Source organism: Oratosquilla oratoria, chromosome 12, assembly GCF_046742065.1.
Source record: "Oratosquilla oratoria isolate Oo_2021 chromosome 12, ASM4674206v1, whole genome shotgun sequence".
Taxonomy (NCBI): domain Eukaryota; kingdom Metazoa; phylum Arthropoda; class Malacostraca; order Stomatopoda; family Squillidae; genus Oratosquilla; species Oratosquilla oratoria.
The window spans coordinates 31,341,785-31,367,460 of record NC_134788.1 but is presented as its reverse complement, the minus strand read 5'-3'; the positions used below and the strand labels follow the sequence as shown (position 1 = coordinate 31,367,460).

Here is a 25,676-nt window from a genome sequence, read left to right as displayed (position 1 = left end):
AATATGGATGTGCTAGTTTTGAGTGAAACAAAAATGAAAGGAAAGGGCAACTGTGAGTTTGGGAGTGTAGCTGGGAGGTACTCAGGAGTGAAGAGAGGACGAGGGAGAGAAGGGGTGGCTATACTAGTAAGTGAAGAGATAAGTAAGCGGGTAGTGGAGTGGAAGGAGGTTTCATCAAGGTTGATGTGGATGAAGGTGAAGCTGGGAAGGGAGATGTGGGTTTTTGTAAGTGCGTATGGACCTGGTAGTGAGAAGAGCGTAGAGGAAAGGGAGGCTTTTTGGGTAGATATAAATGAGTGCATAGAGGGATTACGGAGAAATGTCAATGTAGTTGTATTGGGAGACCTTAATGCTAGGGTAGGAAATGAACCAATTGATGGAGTGATTGGGAAGTATGTAGTTCCAGGTAAAAATTGCAGTGGAGAAATAATGGTGGAGATGTGTCTTGAAAGAGAGTTGATGATAGTCAAGCATAAGTACACATGGGAGAGGGTGGTGGATGGAAGGGTGGTAGATAGAGCGTTAAGGGGACCCCCCACCCCCCGATTTAAGAAAAATTAGAAGAAAAAAACAAAGAATTGTTTTATTGCATAAATATATAGTAGGGATCTTGCTCTAGATGCTGGTAAAGTGTTTTTATCTTACCGCCATTTTTAAAGGGTTTAAAGGGCCTACCCTCCCTCCCCCCGGCAGCCACATGCTGCGCACGACCATTGTTTACATACGTTTAGACCATATTTTGCTTTTTTTTTTTTAGTTTGATGCACTTATAAAGTTTTCTCTTACGTCCGGCAGTCACGTGAGTATGTGGTGTGAGGAAGTTCAGCCTGCACGACTGGCAGTGGCCTGATAGCCTTACAAAGTAAAGGACATGTACACGCTAGCTTGCCGCGTTCACTAATTTGCCGTGTGAAATTCGCATCTATTTTTCAGTAAAGAGAAATTTGAAGATATTAGCCATGCCTAAGCTATCCAAACAAAAGGCACACTTGCAGAAGATAAGAACGTCTACATTAGCAACTCAAGGGGAGAAAGAAAGAACCCCAGCATAAACTTTATCACCACTAGTACTCCCTCCAGCAGATCTCTCCCTGCCATCTACATCCACATCCTCAGCACCTGATCCTCTGTCCTCTACACCTATATCAGACACGTTGTCTCTACGCAAACAACTGTTTGCTAACAAGTGGCTACAAGGATGCCTCCTTGTTGCAACACCTTGGGTTTAGAGTCTCAAACCTCACAGTGATGTCCCTGATGCAGCAAGAGCCTGTTCCAACACCAGAAAGGAAACCCAAGGAAAGAGAGCTGAATCCCAGCAATCAGACTACCTTGCTGGGTCATTCTAGACCAAGAACTCAAACTTTGCGACAAAGAGTAAGGTGGCGCCTTATGAGACCCTCACTTTGAGTGAATAATATCCTACACTGTAGGAGGGTACAAAGTGCCTGAGTTACTTGAAAGATGCAAAATCATCATGAAAATACAATGGAACCTATTTTCAATGGTTCTTAGGAGGTCCAATGTAAAATTTAGTCAAACTAAGAAAAAAACTTTAACACTCGTTTTTGAAAAATGTAAGTTTTTGATACACAAAGTCTATCTCCTCCCTCAATTTTCAACCGATTTTTGCATATGAGGTCTCTATTGATAGCTAGATAAATGACAAAAAATTATATAGAGTTTTTTGCATATGTTGAATAGAATTTTTTTAATAACGTGTCAAAGTCAAAATTTTGCGTTTTTTTCGATAATCTTTTTACATTTTTTTTCTCGGCGTTAAACAAAGATATTAAAAAAAATTCTATTTTGTTTTTCTATATATGTAGAAGATTCTTTTGCTATAAAATGAAAGACATCGAATAAAAATTGTAAGAGGAGATAGGATTTGAAAGAAGCCCAAAAATATGGTATTTTTTACGTTTTTTGTTAAAAAAAAAAAAAACTCCTGGTCAGATCTGAATAAAACTCGAGCTATGAAGGTTTCCTCAGACCTAGATATCACACAGAAAAAATCAGCAAGATCCGTCAGAAAAAGATTTTTTGGGTGGGGGCTCCCCTTAATGGACCATATAGTGGGGACCAGGAGTATGGTAGAAAGAGTAGGATGTACATGTTCTAAGGGGAGAGAGTGGGGAATATCAGATATTTTTCTGGTGGAAGGTAAAATGAGAGTGGAGAATAGGTGGAGAGAGGAAAAGGGCAGAAGATAGTGAGGTACTTAGAGTGAACTGCTTAAATGAGGAAAAAAGAGAGTGAGTTTAAGAAGAAACTGAAAGAGGAGTGGGAGATAGTAAAGGATAGAGTAGAACTAGGAGTGGAGGAGGAATGGGGTTGGTTCAAGGAGGGAGTCATAAGGTGTGCAAAGATGGTGTGTGGAACAAAGAGGGCGGGAGGAAAAAGAGGGAAAGGTAGTGAGTGGTGGGATGAGGAAGCAAAGAAATGTGTAGAAGAAAAGAAGCAGGCATTCATAGATTGGCTGCAAATTAGGACGAGGGAATCGTATGAGAGGTACAAAGTAAAGAGAAGGGAAGTTAAGCATAAGATTAAGAAAGCAAAGAGGAGAGCAGATGTGAAATGGGGTAAGAGTATGACAGAAAATTTTGAAAGCAATAAAAAGATGTTTTGGAAGGAAATTAAAAGAGAAAAATGAGGCGAATCAAGTAGAGAAGAAAAGGTAAAAGGTGCAGATGGAGAAATGATAATGGAAGAGAAGGCAGTGAGAGGAAGGTGGGCAGAGTATTTTAGGGGGTTGCTAAATGTGAAGGAGGATAGGGAGGGAAAGGTAGTTGCAGTGGGAAGCGCTAAGAAAATTACCGTGATGAGTGAGGAAAGTGGAGGAGAAATAGGGAAGGATAAAGTGAAAGCAGCTGTTAAGATGATGAAAGCAGGTAAGGCACCTGGTCTGGATGGGTGCCATGCAGAATGTCTGAAGAAAGAGGGGACAGTTATGGTGGACTGGCTGGTGAGGTTGTTTAATGTTTGCTTGAGAGAGGGTAGAGTGCCGGAGGACTGGAGGAGTGCCTGCATAGTTCCGCTTTACAAGGGAAAGGGGAACAAGTGTGAGTGTAGTAGTTACCTAGGCATCAGCTTGTTGAGTGTAGTTGGGAAGGCTTATGGGAGGGTTTTGATTGAGAGGATTAGGAGAGGAACAGAGGGAGTAATTGGTGAGGAACAGTGTGGGTTTAGGACAGGTAGGGGTTGTGTAGATCAGATTTTTGTGGTAAGACAGATATGTGAGAAAGCTTTCGGAAAAGGTAAGGATGTTTTTTGGGCTTTTATGGACCTGGAAAAGGCTCATGACACGGTAGACAGGAAGACATTGTAGGAGGTACTGCAGATATATGGGATAGGAGGAAAGCTGTTAAGGGCAATCAAGAGTTTTTACGAGAGTAGTAGAGCTTGTCTTTGGATTAGAAATGGAGAGAGTGAATGGTTTGAGGTGAAAGTGGGACTTCGTCAGGGATGTGTTATGTCACCCTGGCTGTTCAATCTTTACATGGATGGGGTGGTGCGATAGGTGAATGCAGGGGTAGTTGGTCAGGGGTTGGAGATGATTAAAGAAAATGGAGAAAAGTGGGAGGTGAGCCAGTTGTTGTTTGCTGACGACATTGTACTTGTAGCAGGATCAGATTGAGGAGGTTAGTGACAGAGTTTGAGAAGGTGTATGAAAGAAGGAAGCTGAAGATAAATGTGGGTAAAAGTAAGGTGATGAGATGTACAAGGGGAGAGAGTGACAGCAGGCTGGAAGTGAGCATTAAGGGTGAAAGACTGGAGGAAGTGGATAGTTTTAGATACTTGGGTGCGAATGTGGCAGGAAAGGGAGGAGTGGGGGTGGAGGTAGAATGTAGATTGAGAGAAGCGAGTAAATGCCTTGGTGGGTTGAAAAGTGTAATGAGAAATAGATATCTGTGAATGGATGCTAAGAGGAGGTTATATGAAGGAGTGATTGTGCCAACAGCATTGTACGGGGCAGAAACATGGAACATGAGTGAGAGAGGAGTTTGAATGTGTTTGAGATGAAATGTCTGAGAAGTATGATAGGTGTTACTAGGCTAGATAGAGTGAGAAATGAGGAGGTGAGTAGGAGAACAGGGGTGGAAAGGGAGCTGGGAGATAGGGTTGATGAAAGGGTATTAGGATGATTTGGACACATAGAAAGAATAAGTGAAGAAAAAGTAGTAAAAGAAGTTTGGAAGGCAGAGGTGCAAGGAGTGAATATGAGGGGGCTTCCTAGGATGAGATGGATGGATGGGGTGAAAGGGGCATTACAAAATAGAGGAATGTCTGTGGAGGAAGGATGGGAGAGGACAGAAGATAGGGGTAAATGGAGAAGGATTGTGTATAGATGATGCTGTGATGCATTAGGGGGAGTGGGTGGGGGATGGGGGATGAGGAAAAAATGGGATGGGTGATGGGAAAAAAATTGACGCAGCCTGAAGGGATTTCTCCCCGTCTTCTCCTTTTCTGCATGAGGGGACGGAGAGGGGGGTCGCCGAATTTATGAAGCGGCCTTGCTGTGGATGTGCTGTGTCTTGTGACACTGCTTCTGACCCAGGGCAGTGGACAGGATGCAGGGATGACCCGTCAGCCAGGAGGTGCCAAGATAAGAGGGAGGGAGGAGGGTGGAGGGGAGTGGAATATATGGGAAATGGAATGGGTGGGAATGGTTTCTATGCCTTTTTCTTTTTGGCTACCCCCCCATGTAGGGGGAAAGCCTTTGGTATATGTATGTATGTACATATGATAATCAAGGTATGCCATGAATAGTCTCACAATTACACACACACGTATATATGTGTGTGTGTGTGTGTTTATAACATCAATTCAGTCCGTCAGTTGATGCGAAGTAGGTCATCTATGGGTTGATCCCAGGAAGGTGACCAGTGACTCCAGTCACTTGAAGAACGTCCACTGTTAGTAGGGGCGACGGAGATAGGTTATGCGCCTATATCTCTAGCTGAGTAAAAAAAGAGCATCCCAACATCGGCGCTAGTCATGGGAGGAAAGGGACATGTCGTTCACCTCTCAATCATTATTTCTTTTTGCAGTGATCACGTCCTTTTCATTTTGGGTGGACATTTATTTTCTTATCTTATTTATTTATCTATTTTTTTAAGTAGGACCATTTATAATTTGTCATCTTGAGATGATTGAGCTGGGCAGAAAAAATACAACAATGACAGCCCGGCGCTAATACTGATGTTAACTTTATGTGGCAATGGTAGAATGTTGTTCAACGTCATTTTTTCCTGTGCTGCCTATATCCATATCACAAAGCGCATGAAATTCACTAATTCTGCTTTCTTTTAGCAATAGACCCAAATTCCTTGGTCCATTCATGGTTAATTATTGTCCTTCTTTTTAGCATTTGTATGGGGGCTTAAATACCCCTGTTTAATCAAAGCAAGAATTCAAGTCAACCACTCCTCATTGGTGCCTTCAGCATACTAACCATCTCGGACTCTGTCGTGTACTTCATTGATCTCTTGTCTTGTACACTGGAGCCCCATGCATTGTGTCCCCAATGGCAGTTACATAGAATTATAATAGAAATATATCAATGATTGTTGTAACCTTCAGATCTCACTGTTTATACGTAAGGTAATTTATATCATACATTTTAGACAGGCCCCAAAAAGAAGGACAAATTAATCTCCTGCTTGAGGTGGTGCAAGACGGAAACCAGAGTGCTCTAAAACGGGACTGTCCTGCCAATAGGGTGTGACACCTTCCTCCTTAATACTGATACCTTGAAAGTATTAGCAAGGACATTTTTGTGGGCAGGTAAACGTTTTATCTCCATTTCAAATGTTTGCATAAATAAATCCCACCTGTGTAGGTGTGCTGAAATTTCCTGGTGCACAAACTTTGCTGTCATTGCAAGTTGCCATACTAACCAGTTAAGCAAGTGCACATCATTTCAAGTTGTGTATTATTACCTCCACTAAGGGAGTTTTGTTTTTGCCAGCACTTGTTGGTTTGTCGGTTGGCAACTTTACTCACATTTTGATTTAATTTTGTGCAAAGGCAGGTCCTAGGCCAAGAAACAAGTTATTAAATTTTGAGGCCAATCTGGAAAAGTTTACGCATTCAATTTTTCCCTCTATCTTTAATTTGCTACCCTCAGAAGTATTGGGAAACATTTTGTTGCACCTTTGTTTGAATCATCAATTGCTATTGAAAAGGGCAAACCATGGTCTTTGATATACTCCACATGTTTGTACAGAATACAGAGCTAGAATATTTTTAAACAGCCTTTATTTTTGCTTTCCCACATGCTACACCCTTAACTATCAGTGGATCACTATAAATTTGTCAACTTTTACTCCACAATCAGCACCTTTGTATGACTGGAGATGCTCGACATCCTAACACACTTTACACAGTTCTATAGACATCATTTTGTCATCTTGAGATGATCAAGCTAGGCAGAAAAATTACAACAATAACATCCCAGCACTAATACTAGCGTTAACTTTGTTTATCTATGGCAATGGTATCATACCGTTCAACTGCCTTGTTTCCTGTGCTGTTTATATCCACATCACAAAGAGCATGAAATTCGCCATTTCTGCCTTTAGCAATAAATCCAAATTCTTTGGTCCATTCATGGTTAAATGGTGTCCTTCTTTTTAGCATTTGTGTGGGGGCTTAAATACCACTGTTTAAACAAAGCAAGAAATAAAGTCAACCACTCCAAAACAGGACTGTCCTGCCTAAGTAGGATGTTTGGCCACCCTGTATTCATCCCTTTATATTACTTTCTGTGGTTCTTATTTGCTTGGTTGTCGATGATGCCGTTCCTTCTGGGTCGGTCCTTACTCCTCCTTGGAACACTCACTCACGCCGCCACAGTCCCTAAGCTCATTTCCCTATCTCCTAACTTCTAATACTGGCCCCTCCATTCCTCGCGAGTCTCCCTTCCTTACACTCATGTTCACACCTCCACACACACAGTCCTTCCTTGGCACTGTCGACCCACGCCGATGGGCAGGCACTGCCCCCCCCCCCCATGTGGGTACCAACGCTTGCGCCCTTTGACACCCCCATCGGGGGTGCCAACCGCCCCACATTCACACCACACTTTCACTGATGACATTAATATTGCAAATTTATGTGGAGCACCAGGTAGTCCTTATGTACATAGCTTGGACATCACAAACGTACTTTCTCTTGCAGTTTCCTTCATTCTTATGTTCACAACACAAAGTGCATGAAATTCACCATTTTTGCTTTTGTGCAAAGGCAAGTCCTACGTCAAGAAACAAGTTATCAAATTTTGAGACAGATCTGGATGTTTATGCATTCAATTTTTCCCTGTATCTTTAATTTGCTTCCCTGGCATTTAAAGATTGTATACAAATTTCATATTCCTTATACAAAGTGGCCCCAGCTATCATAATGTGGCCAAAGTGAAAAGTTTCAATAATTATGACTCTAAAGTTTGTAAAGGTATCCACACCCTGAGTGCTATCTAGTTTAATATTCTATTATGCATTTGAAATACCTTTTACATTTGGCTTTCCATAAATAAAACAAGTCCTCAGGCATATATTTTAATTCTATTTTTATTTGTCACCCATTTTGTATTTCAAGAGTCTTTTGTGTGACAACAATGACAGTTGACAAAAAATATCTAATACATATTCTATATTGCCCTGATCAATGAAAAAATATATAAACACTAATGACTGATTACTTTTATTCAAATTCCTTTGTAAATAACTCTAAATATACATAATAAGTCCATTACTAATTCTCCACTTGTTTATTTCTAGCTTCTTTCTCCTTGTTTCTTTTCCGTCTTTGGCATTCATCCACATTTATACACAATATCTAAATATATTGAATTTCCAAACAATTGCCAGCTTTTCGTTCTTATAAGTATATCTAAATGGTATTCCTCCAAATGGTGTCTAAATTTGTTTTTTGATTCATTGGACTAAAACCTTATTTCTGTTCTGTCTTTGGCATTCATCCACATTTATACACACTGTCTAAATTGATAAAAATTTCCAAACAATTGCCACCTTTTCACTCTCATAAGCATATCTAAATGCCAATCTCCCAAATGGTGTCTAAATTTGTTTTTTATTTAATTCATTGGACTAAAACCTTGCTGATCACTGTCTATACTAGCTGCAAGGAAGGTTCCTTCAGTATCCATAAACTTTGCCATGTCACAGTACTATTTATTCTGAAAAGCAAATACCACCATTTGAGTAAAATTTTGTGTATGTTTTCTCTTACAGAGAAAATTTCAAACCATTAAATTGATCAATTAATTATTTCTGTAGTATCAGCCACAAAATCATGACAAAGGGCATTAACATGATCACTACCATTCTTGTAACTCCGGGAATCTGTCCTGTAAAAGTGATGTAGCAGTTTTCATTATCTCGTCCAGCCATTCACTATCACCTAGCAGTTCATTTTAGAATCACACCCCTTTGTTCCTTTGAATTCGACATGGTGGATCAGTTTTCTGCAATTTGTTACTATCTTAATTTTATTTTGTAATTTTACAAATGGCTACAGATTACAAAATACAGCAGACCATATCCACGTGCACTATTTACCAAGCTTGGATGTTGCCTAGATCTATTTTCCTTTGTTTTCCTTTGAGTAGAGTCAAGTAGAATGTTAGGATGGGCCTTTCCAGTGGCTCCCTTTTCCTGCATCATAATTCTTAACTTCTAATTTTTGGTTAAGCTTTCTTTTAGTGTAGCACTTTTATCTTAGTATTTTTTTCTATTCCAAAGCTCTTTTAATAGCCATTTTTCATCAGTATCTTCTTTCTTCATGTTGTTATTCTCCAACAGTAGGTCTCAGTAGGACATTACACGGATTTTTTCCCCCTAGAGTGACCCAATGGCCAGTAACTGAATACTTCATACAATTCTAGTGGTTTTTTTTTTTTTTTTTTTTTTTTTCTAATATATCAAATTCTATATACATATACCAAGAGTCTTTCCCTTGGTAAGGGCAAATGAGCCCTTGGTATATGTAAATAGAATTTATTACTTTAATTTTTATCAGATGATTGGTAGAGTAATTCCTGTCAGCTAGTGGGCTTCGTCCCAACAACTTTTCTCCATTCCTCTCTATTTCAATGTCTTGCCTCTTCTTTCATTTCCAGATCTTCACCTCTTCTTTCTAGTGCTTCCCACACATTGTCAATCCATCTCTTTCTGGGTCTACCTATTGTGTTAGGCTTCAATGTCAGTACTTATCTTGGCAGTCTCTCTTGGTCCATTCTCATTATATGTCCATACCACCTAAGTCTGTTTCTATGATTTCCTCTCTTGGTCCATTCTCATTACATGTCCATACCACCTAAGTCTGTTTCTATGATTTCTATGTTATTCCAAATTTCTCCTGTATTTGTTATAGTATATCTAATTTTGTCTCTTTTAATCACCCCTTTTATACTTCTAAGCATTTTCATCTCCACTGCTCCTATTTTTGACTTCTATTTAATAGTGACCATGCTTCTGATCCATATGTCAGAATTGGTCAAAGTTTTTATTATCCATTACGACTTTGTATCTAACTGGTATGTTTTTGTCCTCAAGTGGGTATAGTGCACAGAGATTTTGGTTAAATTTGTTGATTCTGTTCATAGTTTCAATTTCTTGTCTGTTCTCCTCATCCATCTTGACTCCCAAATACTTAAAATTTGTGACCTGCCTCAGCCTTTCATTTCTAATACTTATATCTACTTGTTTATTTTCTCTACTGGTGTTCAATACTTCTGTTTTAGTGACATCCCCTTTTCAGTCATCACTACATCCCATATGAAGTATTCAGTTATCAGACCATCAAGGCTATTTAATTCAGGGAGGGGGGTGAAGTTATAACAAGCTTCTTGATTTATATCACTTGACTAAAAACTACTGGTGTAAAATACAGCACAAATAATTTCAAAACTATAAGTGAAATTATGAAACTACACATTTCCATTTCAAAGGTCATTGACAAATTCTTAAAATCACATCTTTCTTTTGTTTTGAATTCATTATCATGCAATTATACAATACTTTTCTTTTTGTAATTAAAACATTTCAGACTCAACTTAAAAACCTTGTGTGCACACATCTTTTTTATTCCTTTGTGCACTAATTGTAAAACATGTACGTGCACACATGCACAAAACTTAAAGGGAAAAATTTTCATTGTACATATAACACTGGAAAAGTTTCTCTCTTGTGTGTGTCCTCATATGTTTTTTAATATTACCTTTTTCTGAGGAAGCATAATCACAAATATCACAATGGAAAGGCTTCTCTCCTGTGTGGGTCCTCATATGTTTATTGAGAGTACCCTTTTGTGTGAAAGCAGAACCACATAGGTCACAATGGAAAGGCTTCTCTCCTGTGTGGGTCATCATATGCTTTTTGAGAGAGCTCTTTTGTGTGAAAGCAGAATCACACAGGTCACACTGGAAAGGCTTCTCTCCTGTATGGGTCACCATGTGCTCTTTGAGACTACTCTTACGTGAGAAAGCAAAATCACACAAGTCACACTGAAAAGGCTTCTCTCCTGTGTGGGTCCTCAAATGCTGTCTGAGATAAACCTTTTGTGAGAAAGTAGAATCACACAGGTCACACTGGAAAGGCTTCTCTCCTGTGTGGATCATCATATGAGCTCTGAGTCGATACTTTCGTACGTAAACTTTATCACACAGGCCACACTGGAATGGCTTCTCTCCTGTGTGTGTCCGTATATGCCTTATGAGGGTACTCTTATCTGTGAAAGCAGAATCACAAAGGTCACACTGGAAAGGCTTCTCTCCTGTGTGGGTCCTCATATGTTTTTTGAGAGTACCCCTTTCTGAGAAAGCACAATTACAAAGATTACACTGGAAAGGCTTCTCTCCTGAGTGGGTCCTCATATGCTGTGTCAGACTACCCTTTTGTGAGAAAGCGGAATCACAAAGGCCACACTGGAAAGGCTTCTCTCCTGTGTGGGTCGTCATATGCTCTTTGAGAGTATTCTTTTGTGTGAAAGCAGAATCACACAGGTCACACCGGAAAGGCTTCTCTCCTGTGTGGGTCATCATATGTTTTTTGAGACCACCGCTTTGTGAGAAAGCAGAATCGCACTGGTCACACTGGAAAGGCTTCTCTCCTGTGTGGGTCATCATATGTTTTTTGAGAGTACCCTTTTCTGAGAAAGCACAACCACAAAGATCACACTGGAAAGGCTTCTCTCCTGTGTGGGTCCTCATATGCCTTATGAGGGTACTCTTTTGTGTGAAAGCAGAATCACAAAGGTCACACTGGAAAGGTTTCTCTCCTGTGTGGTTCATCACATGCTTTTTGAGACCACTCTTTTGTGAGAAAGCACAATCACAAAGATCACATTGGAAAGGCTTCTCTCCTGTGTGGATCCTTATATGCCGTGTCAGACTGCCCTTTTGTGAGAAAGCAGAATCACAAAGGCCACACTTGAAAGCTTCTCTCCTGTGTGGATCATCATGTGATCTTTGAAATGACTTTTGTGCCATTTGAGATCACTATTCTGAGAAAGTAGAATCACACTGGAAAGGGTCTTCTCTAGTGCGGGTCATCATGCTATATCTAAGATGACTTGTGATATAGCTGTCTCGCAGATATCACACCAGATTCTCTTCATTGTAAGATACATATGGAATTGGCAGATAGCTCTTCAAAAGAAATGGTGACAGTTACCCTCATCCTGAAAAAAAAATATATATATATATATATGAGCATGGTGTGCGAGTAATGGACTTGGCGAGGCAGTATGAGCATAGTACCTCTATGATATGTACCATACTAAAGCAGAAGGAGTCGATAAGGGGATTTAAAATAATTTCTAAGCTCTGGACCTCTGTCCATGAAAAGATGGAAAATCTGTTGGTGTGGGTAACAGAAAAGCATCTTGCAGGAGATACCATGACAGAGGCTATTGTATGTGAGAAGGCAAAAGCCATTTACACTGATTTGCTGCAGCAGATCCAAGGCACTTCAGCTCACTAGACACAGGAAGAGTGGTTAAAGCCAGTTGAGGGGGGTTCGACAATTTTGGAAAAAGGACCAGCATTCACTCTGCTGTCAGGCATGGTGAGGCAGCAGGTTCAGATGTGAAGGTAGCAAAGTCTTACTGCAAACTTTTGTCAAAATTATAGTAACCAAAGAATACATAATGGCGCTAGAAAAGATGCCAGGCCACAAACCCATGAAGGATAGGTTGACTGTCGCACTATGTGTCAATGCGAGTGGTGCCTGGAAGATTAAGCTGCTGCCTGTGTATCATTAAAAAAAACCCAGAGCCTTGAAGTCACATTAAGATTATAAAAGAAAAACTGCAGGTTATGTGGAGGGCAAACCCAATGGCATGGGCCACCAGGCAATTCTTTGTGGAGTGGGTAAACCTGATCTTTGATCCTTCCATTAAGAAGTATCTCCAGGAAAATAACCTACCCATCCAAGCCCTTCTTGTCCTCGACAATGCTCTTGCTCATCTACCAAACCAGGAAGACAACATCCTCAAAAAGTTCAAGTTTATTAGGGTTGTCTACCTTCCACCCAACACCTCCTCTATCCTGCAGCCCATAGATTAGCAGGTGATTTCTAATTTCAAAGAGCTCTACACCAAGCATTTGTTCCACTGTCGTTTTGATGTCATGGAGAACACAAACCTCACCCTTTGAGAGTTCTGGAAGGACCACTACAGCATCGTGATATGACTCAAAACTGATATGGCCTGGCAGTGTTACAATGAGGACCTTGACCTCTGCATGGAAGAAGCCGTGGCCAGAGGTTGTGAGCAAATGGGGCTTCGAAGGATTCCAGCTTGAACCTGAAGTGCCAATGGAGGAGACTGTGTCCCTCAAAAAGACCTTGGTCCTGGAGGTGGATGAAAGAGACATGAATGACCTCATTGAGGAGCACTCCAAGGAACTGATGATGGAGGAGTTAAAGGAACTATGACAGTAGCAGCATAAAAAAGCTATGAGTGAAATGGTTTCCAAGGAGGAGCCAGAGGAGAAGAATGCTATCCCTACAATTAAGATAAAGGAAATGTTGGGAATATGGGAGAGACTTTCATAGTTCATTGAAAGGAAGCAACCAGAAAAAGTTGCAACCAGTCATGCATCAGAGCTATTTAATGACACTTGCCTAACTCATTTCCAAAATATTCTGGAAGGGAGAAAACAAACTTCCTTGGACAAGTTTTTCTTGAAACAGCCTGCAGGTGTAAATTAGGAAAGTGTAGCAAAAAAGTAAAAAACCAGTGGAGAAAATAAAGTTAAGCAAAAGAACAAAAGATACTGTATTGTAGCAATTAAGTTCAGTGATAAAGTGTAGTATTATAGGTAACGATTACAGTAAGTGAACGAAAGTGACTGAAAGGCACAAAACAAAATGTCTCTAACCTCCTCCACCCTCCCCATTTGGCAGTACATATCTAACAGCTCAAGTCATCCAATATCCAAGGTAAATATACTATATAAAACCAATTTACTTCTTTACATTGTCTTTTATGTGTTACATTCGCTTTAATTATTTTTCTATAAAATATTTTAAATACTTTTTCTTATCTAATGAATGTAAAAAAATGGCATTTTGGGTGCTGGAACAGATTAATGGAATTTCAATCAATTTCAATGAAGAAAACTGAATTGATGTAGGAGCAAACCGAGGTACAAGCTCAGTCATGGAAAGAATTAAATTCATAAGTCATGCATATATATATATATATGTGTGTGTGTGTGTATTTACCTAGTTGTATTTTACAGGAAGAGAGCTATGCTCATAGTGACCTGCTTTTGTATCTTTCTGCATCCAGTTTGTTCTTAAAATCTTGTATAGCTTTAGCCCTGTTTCCTCATTCAGTCTATTCCAGATATCTATCACTTTGTGTGGGAAGCTATTCTTTTTCAGATCTCTTCTGTAACTGTCCTTCTTAAGTTTCCTCTTGTTTTTCTTTTGTCCCATTTTAGTAAGTCATCTGTATCACGAATTTCCATCCCTTTCATAATTCTATAGATGGTCAGCAAATTGTCTCTTTTTCCTCTCTGTTCCAGTGTTGGTAGATTTAATTTATCCAATCTTTGTACATATGTCAAATTGGAGAGTGTTGGTAACATCTTTGTCATTACTCTTTGAATTCTTTCTAATTTTTTTTTTTTTTTTTTTTTTTAGTACTTGGTGATCTTAGTGTTGCAGCATACTCCAATTTTGGTCTTATCAGTGCAACTTATATTTCCTTTACCATTTCTTCATCCATGTAGTCAAATGCAACTTTCACTGATCTTAATAAGTTAAAAGTTTCTCCAACTAGTTTGTTGACATGTTTGTCTGGTGTCATGTCATTTGAAATAGTTACTCCTAGGTCCCTTTCTGAGTTGACTTTTTTAACTTCCTTTGTGCCAATTCTATATTCCTCTGATATTCTATTTTTGCTTTTTCCAAATTCCATTATACTACATTTCTTAACGTTGAAGTTCACTTCACACTTCTGACCACATTTCCATACTTTGTCTAGGTCTTCTTGTAGCAATTTGCAGTCTTCCTCTGTACTTACTCTTTTTAGTAGTTTTGCACCATCTGCAAAGAAATTAACATTCCACATTTTCATCCATATCATTTATATAGATGGCAAACATTATCAGAGCCAATGCAGAGCCTTGTGGGATGCCACTTCTCATATCTTCCCAATTAGAGTTCTTGTCTCTAAGTACCACCCTCATTTTTCTCTCATTCAAGAAATCTTTCATCTGTTCCAGTAAATTCCCTTGTATTCCACCTATTATTTAAATTTTTCTTATTAGCTTTTTGTGTGCTACTTTGTCAAAAACCTTTTGTAAGTCCAAGAAAGCACAATCTGCACATCCGGCTCTTTCTTGTATTATTTCTATTAATCTTGAGTAAAAGCATATTAAGTTTGTGGTACATGATCTTCCACTTCTAAAACCAAATTGTTTAGGGTTTAGTATTTTGTTCTTTTCCAAGTGTTTGATCCAGAGGTAGCGACCCACTAGACCCATGGTACACCTGTGGGACCACCAAACACCCAGACTCACTCATGGTTTGGGGGTTGCTTCACTGCTCAGGGTGTTGCTGAACTCATAGTGCTCCTCAATATAATTATCTGGAGGTGTTGAGTGACAATTTACCTGATGCGTTTGATAAGTGTGGGGTTACGGTATTCATACAGGATGGCGCACTGTGTCACACCACCAGATCTTTAGTTTGGTGGCTTAAGGACTGTGATGTAAGCTTCTTTAATGACTGACCAGGCAATTCCCCTGACGTGATTGACATTGAAAACCTGTGGTCAATAATGAAGTTTGATGGGCATGGATATCAGTTCTTTTCCACAACTCGAGTCTGCTGTATGTGAGGTACTGTATGTATTAATATACCTTCCCAGACCCTCAGGAATTTGTATGAGCATCTTCCTAAATGGCTGAGGGATGTGGTGAAGAGTAAGAGAGGCAGCACCAAGTATTAGAACCCTACAAAGTGTGCAAATACATTCTTATGGTATGTGTTTGTGTTTAGGTAAGTGTGTGGGGGGTGGCCGGCATAATACCATGACGGGCACTGTGTATATATATATATATATATATATATATATATATATATGCACATATAATGTTATGCTTGTACATTTTTTGTGTTTGAATATTTTAAGAATGTGTTTAAAAAATGTTTAATCAAATCTAATGTGGTGAGAGTGTGGGAGTGAAATCTTAAAGTTTAGACTATAAAACCTAATATTTTTGGGCCTTCTCTCTATATTGCAGATTTTCACTCATCACAGCCAGTCTTAGATCGAAATTAATGGGGGATGATTGCAAATAACAGAATATGCTTGGTTTAATGGAATTATGGTCACTAATATCAGCTTTCCAGGATATTCCCCTAATTATTTTAAACTTCAGTTAAATCTGGCGTGCATTAAATTCAGACTTAAATCAGGTTTCTACTGTATTACAATTTGAAAGATTTGATCAATTCTGGGTCAATCAAGAGGATGAAAATAATTCTGAGAAAAGTATTTTACTAGTTGACACAACAGGTCATGGTCAACCATGGGAGGACACAGAGGACCTAAATCAGAAGCCTAACCTACCCAAGCTGGAAGTGATCTGGGCATAGAGGTCTTATGGCCTACATACAGTATTTATGTAAGATTATATAAAGAAAGGTATAACTTCTCACGCTATAATTCAATGACTCATAAGTAATACAACATGGATTTGTGCAGTGAATATCAAGAAACTTTTTACTCGCAAGAATATCATGATCAGTGCACAGTGAATTCAGAGTGAACTTTACAAGTTCTTGATTTTCATACTGAGGAAGACAAGATGGAGCTCCATCCCCTAATAGAAATGTAAGAACAATGAAAGTAAACAGGATACACACATTGATAAAGATACTTCCAGGTCTATTTTTTTTTATACATTGCTTCCAACAATAACATTAATTTGCAGTACTTATATAAGTTATTCAAAATCCTCAACAATAAGACCTAACCAATTATAGAAGTAAGAATTGCATCTGTTAGACCTGACCTAAGTTAACCTAACCTAACCCCTTAGTTCACCAATCTCATTTTTTTCATATAGCCACAATAGTTTAGTGTACTTATATATTGAGTTCTAAATGCTCACAATAAGAGGTTGCCGATGATACAGGTAACTGCAATTGTGAGACTGGTAAACATTTTGATAAATACCCACATATTTACCCCTGCCCAGAATGCCACATAGTAATACATAACTAAACAGGAGTTCTTCCATCAAAATTCAAAGCATATTGACTCCAAATTACTTGCTTTGAAAAATTTATGACAATTTATGGACTCAGCCAACCGTGTAACTTGATATCTGGCTCATGTGTTCCTAGTGATAAATGTTGTGATATGAACGATGGCGTACATCATTTCCGTCGCAAATGCATACGTTTGAAGTAATTAAGTATTAAATTATGCACTTTTGCCTACGTCTCCCGAACGATCTGGGGGGGGGGGAGTGTGGGAAATCGGGGTTTTTGGGTGGGGAAGACTAATAAATGGAGTAATGTGCGTTGCAAAATTTATGGTAAAGGCTTCAATGCTCATTGATTTTTTGCTACTTACATCTGAATCTTGTAGTTTTGCAAACTTACACTAGGAATTGACATTAGAAATGTTGCTTTGTGGCATTAGATTCCCAGAAACTTAATGTGTTCTGCCTTTTGACGGCAGAATTGTAGTGTAGCAGGTGTCAAATGCGAACACACAACTCATGCACTAAGCTACCTTACCACTGTATGATTGCATTTACGATTTCAAAAAAGCACACTTGTTTGGCTTGTATAAAGCACAGCTACGAAAAAAAGTTCTATAAATGGCTGAAAAAGTGCAACTTCAGGCCTGACAGTCTATGACGCCATTTGTAAACACACGTTATATTAGGGCGTAGGTTTTTCAATTTTGTATATATTTTTTTATTTTCCTGTTTCTACTTTTTATTTTAGATTTTTATACTTTATATCTTTTCATTTATATTCCATATTCTATTTCTTATCCTATATATTGTCACAAAATCCCTGGACATTGGAAGGAGGAGGTGGAGGTTGTGGGGGTGTGGGAAATACCTACCTTAGGTGAGATGAAGGGTGATGGATAGCTACAGTGGGAAGCCGAAGTCCAGGAGATTTGAGCCACCGACCGGGACCACTCGCGCTCCCTTCTCGGCGCGCGTTTACATAAGTCAAAGAGGGGTGAGGGGTGGGGGGACAACTAATTATGTAGACCGCCCTAGGCTAATCAAACAAATCATCCTATTGTGAGTTTTAGTAATTAAGATTATTTCTACAATCAAACATTGTAACCATGCTACTCAATACCTAGTAGGATATTTTAACAGATAATCTAATTTCACTTATGTATCCTAACTAATCCCCTGCGCGAGTCTATAACATCTAACTAATACTTAACCACTAAGTTGACTTCTCTTAGCGTCTTCTGCTGGATGCGGGAGTGTCTTCAAATAGGCGCGGGTCCGCGTCTGGGGTGGGAAGGCCTTTGTCCTTGAGCTCGGCGGGAGCTGACGACCTCGTGGGTGGTACCTCCGGGCGGGAATTGAGGTCGGTGATGCCTGGCGTCTCTCCGTAATTTTGCCAGTTCCTTTCCGGTCAGGATGTCCCGAAAGGGGCGATTCTGCATCCCTCTTGCTGCGATACTGCAGACCAGTTAGGTTGGTTAATCACTGAAGGCAACACTCTTCGCCGACATGTTCCTGGTCACGGGACACTGAATGCAGTGGCACTGATATTCACGAGTTATCCGGGCACTAGTCACGTATGATTAATCATCCGTGTATGATTGACGGTGATTAAACAGTTCGTATTAATGAGTGGAATTCGCAGTGACCACTCTACGAGAGAATGATGCACATTTGGACCTTCCGAGGACACGTGTGTCCCACCTCACTCTCTGTGAACCCAAGCTTAACTGCCGATGGACAGGCACTCCAAGGGTCAACTGCCCGCCCATACTGTATGGCATACACTTTTACCGATACTTCTTCGTTTCCAATCACTAGTTTTGAAGGGAGCGTAGGGCAATGTTTATGTGGAAGTTGAAACAGTTCTAGTTGTTCTTTGAGGGTAGACACTATTCACGAGAGTGTAAGATATAATCCTAACTAGTCTAATTAAAACTAGCCTAAACAATAAATGGCAAGCGCGCAGGGGGGGGTGAAACCGTTAGAACTAATTCGAACGGTAACTCTTGAATGAAATACACAAATATTCATAAAGTAGCAACTTACAACTGCAATATGGAACAGTAAACTTGAGAAGTTGTGGAATCCCACACTTAATGTTAAACATTCGTGTCTTTGCTCGCAGGCATAAGTAACCTGGAACCAAAGGGAGGGGGCGGGAGGTTTCCTGAATAATTAGAAGTCTCTCTCAAATTCGTTAAGGCACTGTAACTGATTGCCAAATTGGCACAATAGTTAATGAGGATAAGGAGAAGGAAAAATATCAAGGAGTAGTTGCTAGAGGCCTTAAGAGTTCCGGCAATTCCAAAGAGTAGAGGGAATTGATGGCCAAAATGGGCTGAAATGAAACGAAAAACTGTGGAGCTTGCTTCGGCTAGGCCCTTGAGCGAAAGTATTTGGTAACTGAGGTTTGAAAGCAGACGAAAGAAAATGAAAATGAAAAATAGGCCGTGTGTCACAACCCAAAGTTGTGACATGTATGTTCCATTTTCCTATTTCTATTTTACATTTATATATATATATATATATATATATATATATATATATATATACAAATATCTATATTTCATATTTCTATGTTTATTTTGTATTTGAATTTATACATTTCTATTTATATTTTACATCTATTTATGTGATTTTATCCTATGCAATTATTGTATATCCAAATCAATCTCTTGACAGAATTGGAGAAAAAAAATAAGTGAGGCGCTTACAAAGGACAGGTTATATGGTACTTCTCTACGATCCGATGTTCAGTGGGGATGAAGAAAGTAAACTAACATCAGCATTAGTAAGGTAGAAGTAGTCAAACAGATTGAAATATTTAAAGCTACAAAATCCCCGTGTCCCGACGAAAAATTTCCGAGAGTATTTAAAGAGTGTAAATTTGACATATGCGACCAGTTCACAGAAATGCTTATCAAGTTGGTAGACGCTGTTTTCGAGCCAATTGCTTGGGGGCAGGCAAACATTGTTCCTGTTTTTAAAAAGGGAGATAGATCTATATGCAACCACAGGCCAATCATTTTGGCAGAGGAAATACTAGAGAACAAAACAAGTGAAGAGTGGGACATGTTCTTGGAAATCTACAGGGAAGTTGTTAACAAATGTGTACCACTCTACAAGAACAGGAGAGAAGACACCAAACCCAAGTGGATGAACTTTTGGAATGCGCTCCTAGTGTGTAGTGACTGCGCCCTCATTAGCCTCTTTTAAAACTCACTATGGCAAACACGTAAGACTGATCCAATAACTGGCTAACAAGTTTTAGAGGTGGGGATCACGACAAGAAACTTCACTTCTTATTTCCTCATTGTTTCTCGATAAGGTAAACTGTTATTGTTTCCATTTATTTTTTATTTAAATGAGGTCTGTTTCTTTGACTCTGCCATTTTTCTAGTTACTACTTGCAACTGCTGTTTGACCTCCTTTTTCAGTTAATTTTTATTTTTGTCCTCATTTTTCATTCTCTCGTTTTCGCTCTTAAGAATTTCAATTTCACTCTTTAGGTCACTTAATTCTTTAATCGTTTGCTCATTACAGCTCGATAATCCAATTTCAGATCTATTATTTCTTCCATTAAGTCATTTACTTCGCAATTTCTTAGTGCATTACATTTAATTTCTCTGTCTATATCTAAACTTTTACTTACTTCACCTGGGTTTCTTTGAAATCCTGAAAAGACGTTATTTTCCCACCTTGGGTTTCTTCTATGAGTAGCTATTAAACAATGACGTTTGGGGATGACACCTCTAGGGATTTCTACTATATTTATGTCAAGTCCTCTCTTAGTTGTTGTTGTTGTTATTGTTCCCTAGACTGTCTGTACGAGCAGTCCCGTCTCCCACAAATCCTTTATAGAGTGTATGTTGTGTTGTTTGGGTGCATGACTGTGTATAATGCAGTCTTCCATTATGTGTTGTATAGTATGGGGTGAAATGTCACATCCTGGGCAGCTGTTCACAATGCGGTCATCCAGCCTCTTCTGGTAGCTTGGAAGTGCTGGGTGGTGGCCGCACCGCAGTCTGACCAGGTGGACTCTGTCCTTTCGTGGAAGAGAGGATTCAGAAGGGTGGATATCAGGGGGTCTGGCATGCAGCAGTGTGTTGTCTTTCAGTGTGTTAATGGAGCGGTGAGTGATATGATTATGAATATGTTTCCGGAGGCTGGTATTTGGTGGTTGTGTAGGAAGAGAGGAGAGTATCTGTGTGTGATATAGGTCTTTGGGTGTTGTTTTAACGTTTCTCGATGTGTGTGTGTGTTCTGCTATGTAGTGTAGTGGGTGTGATGTGTTTGTGGTGGCTGCGGCAAGTGTTTGTGTGCCTCTCATGTCGAGGTGGTCCTTGACTTTGAGGACTTTTGTTTCATGGTGTAGTCTGTAGGTGTTGTATTTGTGCAGCCTGTAATTGTTTTAGGGCTTTGTTTTGTATGATTTGAAGGGTGTTGTAGTGTGTCTCATCGAGACTAGGAGCCCATGCAGGACTCGCATAATTCATCACTGAGCGTATGCATTGTTTGTATATTGTTGTATTGGTTTCTTTGTTTTGTCCAAATGTTGTTCCAGTGATTGACTTAAGTGCCTTAAGTCTAGGTGTGCATTTGTTTTTTTATGTTTGTGATGTGTTGTTTGAAAAACATGGATGTATCGTATGTTACACCAAGAATTTTTGGTGTGTTTGTGTGGTATTAGAGTGTTGTTGATGTAGGTGTATGTGTGTCTGTGGCCAACTGGGGTGCATCTTGTTTTGGTGGTGATGATGATTGGAAAGTGGTCAGAACCAAGGGTTCCAACCACTCTCCATGACGTTGTTGGGGTTAGGCAGGGGGAGCAAAAGGTGATATCAGGAGAGGAGGGAGTGTAGAGGGTTTGGTGTGGGATGTGTATGATTATGTGTGTGATTCATGATAGTCAATGAGTCAAGCTGAGTCTGTATTTCAAGCCCTCTGTCTGTGTCAGGGTTGTCGACATACCCATGATCAGGTTGGGGATTGAGGCTAGTTGGCTAAATTGAGGCCTGAAGGTGTTTGGAACTGTGGGGGATGATTGGGGGAATGTGCATGCTAACTATTGTCAGTGTTGATTTGTTGCCTGTACGGATTCGAATGGATTGGATCTCGGTAGTGTTATCTGTGGTAGGGAGGAGAATTTTGGTTGTGGCGCTTGTGTCCACAAAACAGATGGACTGGTGGATCAGGGTGATGAGTCCACCGCCATAGCCGTCGGTCCGGTCTTGTCTGATGGTGGTGTAATTATGAAATGATGGTGTTTTGTGTGAGTGTCTTAGTTTTGTTTCCTGTATAATTGCAATGCGTATGTTGTGTTGTTTAAGAATGTGTTCAAGTTCATGATTTTTGTGTGTGTTAATACCGTCAATGTTGTGTTGTAATATGTTGATGTTAAGTGTTCTGTATGTGTTGTATGTTGCCGTTTGGGGTTGAGGTTGGGATGTTCATGGGGAAGGTATAGGATCTGGGTTAGAGGGGGGGAAAGGAGAGATTGGGGACAATGGAAGGGGAGTACTGATTGGGAATAAGGGCGAACGGAAATTGGGAGTGGGTAAGGGTGCTGGCTGTGGTTGGGGTGGGAGTGGGGTTACTGGAGGGCAGGTAGAACATGTCCAAGTGTTTGTTTATTGTTTTATGTCAGCAAGTGTTGTACAAGTGAGGTGGGCCCAGTTTTTGCACATAATGCACTGAACTGAGCCCTTTGTCTGACTGCTCGAGGTAATGGGTTTAGAGCATGTTGGGCATGTGTATTTTGTGGTGGGCCCAGGATTGCTCTCTACATCCCCGGCTAAAAGTAGAAGAGGGGTGATCGCCGGAGAATCACCCCTCGGTGCAGAAAAAACGTAACATTGCATGTTGAGAAAAGGATTGCGGTATTCCCCAAGGCAGTCGTAGCTAGCTCCTCTTGGGGATCGGTGCCACCTGCGTAGAGCCGGTGGTCAAGGCTGGTTGCCGCCGTTTGGCCCCCAACTCTTGGGGTTGGGGGGTCCCACGACGTAGACGCTGCGGCTCCAGGACCAGTCCTCTCTTAGTTGGTTAATTTATTCTTTATCTTTCTACATTTTGCCAGAGCTATACCTAATTCAAGAACTGGAAAAACTTTTACCGGTGACAACGAGTACCATAGCATATCCATCCCGCACAATAACAACTGGTGTGGATCCTCATATATTTTTGAGATTACCTTTATCTTGTTAAAAGTTTTGGGTATATTGTAAACGCTTAGAAAAGCACTTAACTGTTTATTGTTCTTCAAAGGCACAATATACTTGGCACACATAAGTTATGTTCAGACAATAATATACACATCAACCTCTCCACACCTTGGCTCCACCATGACTGACTTGCAATGGCGTGGCTTCCACCTCAGTGCGGGAAAAGCTCTCAGGCCTAGCAACTGAACTTTGTTATACATGCAAATTAAGTACAGATTATACAATAAATAAAATTAAAAAATTCCTATTATACATTCAATCAAAAACAACACAAGATGCACAATAACAAATATCTATATTTCAACATATCTGAGGAAGCATAATCACATATATCACACTGGAAAGGCTTCTCTCCTGTGTGGGTCATCATATGTCTTTTGAGAACACTTTTTTGTGAAAGTAGAATCACTCGTGCCACACTGGACAGGCTTCTCTCCTGTGTGGGTCATCATATGCTTTTTGAGAGAACTCTTTTGTGTGAAAGCAGAATCACAAAGGTCACACTGGAAAGGCTTCTTTCCTGTGTGGGTCATCTTATGCCTTTTGAGAGCACTCTTTTGTGCAAAAGCAGAATCACAGAGGTCACATTGAAAAGGTTTCTCTCCTGTGTGTGTCATTATATGCTCTTTGAGAGTTACCTTTTTTCTGAAAGCTGAATCACACAGGCCACACTGGAAAGGCTTCTCTCCTGTGTGGGTCATCATATGCTCTTTGAGACTTCTCTTTTGGGAGAAAGGAGAATCACACAGGTCACACTTGAAAGGCTTCTCTCCTGTGTGGGTCATCATGTGAACTCTGAGTTGATACTTTCGTAAGAAAACTTTATCGCACAGGCCACACTGGAATGACTTCTCTCCTATGTGGGTCCTTATATGGCCATTGAGGGTATTCTTATCTCTGAAAGCAGAATCACAAAGGTCACACTGGAAAGGCTTCTCTCCTGTGTGGGTCATCATATGATTTCTGAGATACTCCTTTCGTGAGAAAGCAGAATCACACAGGTCACACTGGAAAGGCTTCTCTCCTGTGTGGGTCCTCAAATGCCTTCTGAGATAAATCTTTTGTGAGAAAGCAGAATCACAAAGGTCACACTGGAAAGGCTTCTCTCCTGTGTGGTTCATCATGTGATATTTGAGGCCACTCTTATGTGAGAAAGCAGAATCACACAGGTCACACTGGAAAGGCTTCTCTCCTGTGTGGGTCAACATATGCTGTTTGAGATCACTCTTTTGTGTGAAAGCAGAATCACACAGGTCACACTGGAAAGGCTTCTCTCCTGTGTGGGTCATCATATGCTTTTTGATAGAACTCTTATGTGAGAAAGCAGAATCACACAGGTCACACTAGAAAGGCTTCTCTCCTGTGTGAACCATCATGTGAGCTCCAAGTTCATACTTTCTTAAGTAAACTTTATCACACAAACCACACTGGAATGGCTTCCCTCCTGTATGGGTCCTCACATGCCGTGTCAGATGTCCCTTTTGTGAGAAAGAAGAATCACAAAGGCTACACTTGAAAACTTCTACCCTGTGTGGATCACCATGTGATCTTTGAGGTGAATTTTGTGCCATTTGAGGTCACTCTATTGTGAGAAAGTAGAATCACACAGATCACACTGGAGAGGTGTGGGTCACAAGTGACATCTAAGATGACTTGTCATATATCTGTGCCGTAGATGTCGCACCAGTTTCTCTTCATTGTATGATACACATGGAATCTGCGGATAGCTCTTCCAAAGAAATGGTGAGTTACCCTCATCCTGAAAAAAAAAACAAAAAAAAAAATGTAATCATAAGATTGACATAAAGCTCTTTCAAATTGTATAATACACTGTAATAGGAGAGCAGATGCTTTGTATACAAACCATTTCATACTCAAGTACCCTTGCACCTAAACAGACCATTTGTACATCCCATCACCTAACATAAAATAGGTAGAAATACTAAGAGAGATGGTGCTATAATATATTGCATTCTACTTTTTCATTAGAAATGTGCTTAAAATCGTCCAATGCATACTCAACACACCACGACTAGAATGACTCAAGTTTTGCTCTTGCATTCTTCATCACAAGATTTGGGCAGTAGTGGGGAATGACCCAGCTGGCCACAGCAGTCATATTCAACATAACATTCCAAGTTTGGGCTCATAAGACCTTAATCTTTATGATACCTACTTAGGGAGGTTTATTCATCTCGTTCACTCAAATAAGTGATGCAAGTCACATTGTTTAAGATATGCTGGTAAGTGGTGTACTGTGTCTTTGATCTAAGAAATTGTACAGGTACTTTCTAGAATTTTCAGTAGGTATATAGTAAGATTAAGAAGTGCTTTTGCCCAATATTTGATAAGGAAGAAGGACGTATCTATTCAATTCCATGTAAAAGTTGTGATAAATGCTATATAGACTGGGAAAGAATGAAAAGGTTAAACCATCATTATTGCATTAATTGGGAGGGTGCCAAAGAAATTGTTAGAAATAAGTCATATTTGACTTGAAATACAACAGAATACAGTCTGATTAAAGATACATTTTTCAACAACTTAAACTCAAGTCAAATAATATACAAACTTGATCATTTTATTGTTAAAAAAAGTGGTGGCCCAAAAGTCCGCTGCCATGAGGGTAATAGGTTAACCATGAGAGACTCCCTCACAACCTTTTCCTATTCCCATCCATGGCTTTCCATTTTGTATACATA

The 25,676-nt window shown here is 39.8% G+C and overlaps 2 protein-coding genes across 7 annotated transcripts in view; both read right to left on the bottom strand.

Annotated features, from left to right (window-relative positions):
• Positions 1 to 7,553: 7,553 nt before the first annotated feature.
• LOC143031232 (uncharacterized) lies at positions 7,554 to 17,425 on the bottom strand. 4 transcript variants are annotated; one of them, XR_012966988.1, is made up of 3 exons: positions 17,289 to 17,425; positions 9,340 to 11,703; positions 7,554 to 9,281 (listed from the first exon to the last, which is right to left on the bottom strand). XR_012966988.1 is itself a non-coding variant. In XM_076194809.1 (2 exons), exon 2 carries the CDS (start codon positions 11,510 to 11,512, stop codon positions 10,160 to 10,162), a length of 1,353 nt encoding a protein of 450 aa, XP_076050924.1. In that variant the 5' UTR covers positions 11,513 to 11,703; positions 17,289 to 17,425; the 3' UTR covers positions 7,554 to 10,159. The 4 variants fall into 4 exon arrangements, 3 of the variants coding, with proteins under 3 accessions (XP_076050924.1, XP_076050925.1, XP_076050926.1); XM_076194809.1 differs by having other exon boundaries at positions 7,554 to 11,703; XM_076194810.1 differs by having other exon boundaries at positions 7,554 to 11,703; positions 17,122 to 17,419.
• A 5,571-nt stretch (positions 17,426 to 22,996) lies between these two features.
• Positions 22,997 to 25,676, bottom strand: part of LOC143031247 (uncharacterized) — a 174,593-nt gene continuing 171,913 nt past the window's right edge. For all 3 annotated transcript variants that reach the window (XM_076194836.1, XM_076194835.1, XM_076194834.1), the window contains one exon: positions 22,997 to 24,733. In XM_076194836.1, the coding sequence (XP_076050951.1) occupies positions 23,307 to 24,266 (960 nt within the window). In that variant the 5' untranslated portion in view covers positions 24,267 to 24,733 and the 3' untranslated portion in view covers positions 22,997 to 23,306. The remainder of the gene's footprint in view (positions 24,734 to 25,676) is intronic.